Genomic DNA, 966 nt, shown 5'->3' on the forward strand with positions numbered 1-966 from the left:
TGTTAAATTGTGTTGAAATTAATGTTGAAAAATTTTATAGTTATGTTTTGTAATTATTTTAGAACCCCAGAATATCGAAGATGATGTAAAAGAACAAATTCAGTCCCTTCTCCATGAAACTCTACACACAGAACATGGTATGAATTCAAGTTTGTTTTGTCAGGAGTTGCTGAAATAATGTTAAATTACAAAAATTGACTTGGACATTTTTTTTAAATTTAAATGTTAATTGGTTGGCTTTCTTTGACTTTTTATTCAGAGTTATTAGAGGATAGATATTATTTCTGAAATAGGAGCACTAGACTTACTTCATCTATGCTTCACCTCATTGTGAAGGAATTTATTGTATAAATCTAATAAAGCAATGGTAGGAATAAGTGGGAATAAACAAATTGAGATTAATGATATATGAAGAATCCCGCTGCCATCAAGTCAATTCTGACTCATAACAACCCTATAGGATGGGGTAGAACTGCCCCATAGGGTTTCCAAGGCTGTAAATCTTTACAGAAGCAGACTGCCACATCTTTCTCCCGTGGAGCCGCTGGTGGGTTCGAACTACTGACCTTTCGGTTAGCAGCCGAGCACTTTAACCACTGTGCCATCAGGGCTCCTTTACATGAAGAATAGAGGGGAAGAACTGGGAGGAGGAGACCAGAACACAGCCAGGTAAGCTGTAATGGGCTCTGCAGGTGCTATAGTCTACCCTCAAATTTTACTCCATGCTTAGCTGGTCACAAAAGCAAAAATGGAGAAACTTTTAACTATATAGTCATGCTACCAGAGAGGAAAATACATGCTGGCTACTCAGGGAATGTGAAGATTTTCCCCACCACTTACATATCTAAAAACTTTCTCTTGAAGTTCTGTATACTGCTGTTGTGTAGATTCATAGCGACCCTATAGAACAGAGTAGAACTGCCCTATAGGGTTTCCAAGGAGCGGCTGGTGGACTCAAACTGCTGA

At 38.3% G+C, this 966-nt stretch overlaps 1 protein-coding gene across 1 annotated transcript in view; it reads left to right on the forward strand.

Annotated features, from left to right (window-relative positions):
• Positions 1 to 966, forward strand: part of ASPH (aspartate beta-hydroxylase) — a 188,214-nt gene that overhangs the window by 37,964 nt on the left and 149,284 nt on the right. The window contains exon 4 of the mRNA XM_023727723.1: positions 63 to 137. Coding sequence (XP_023583491.1) covers positions 63 to 137 — 75 coding nt within the window. The remainder of the gene's footprint in view (positions 1 to 62; positions 138 to 966) is intronic.

The sequence above is a fragment of the Trichechus manatus genome, unplaced genomic scaffold, assembly GCF_000243295.1.
Source record: "Trichechus manatus latirostris isolate Lorelei unplaced genomic scaffold, TriManLat1.0 scaffold00018, whole genome shotgun sequence".
Taxonomy (NCBI): domain Eukaryota; kingdom Metazoa; phylum Chordata; class Mammalia; order Sirenia; family Trichechidae; genus Trichechus; species Trichechus manatus.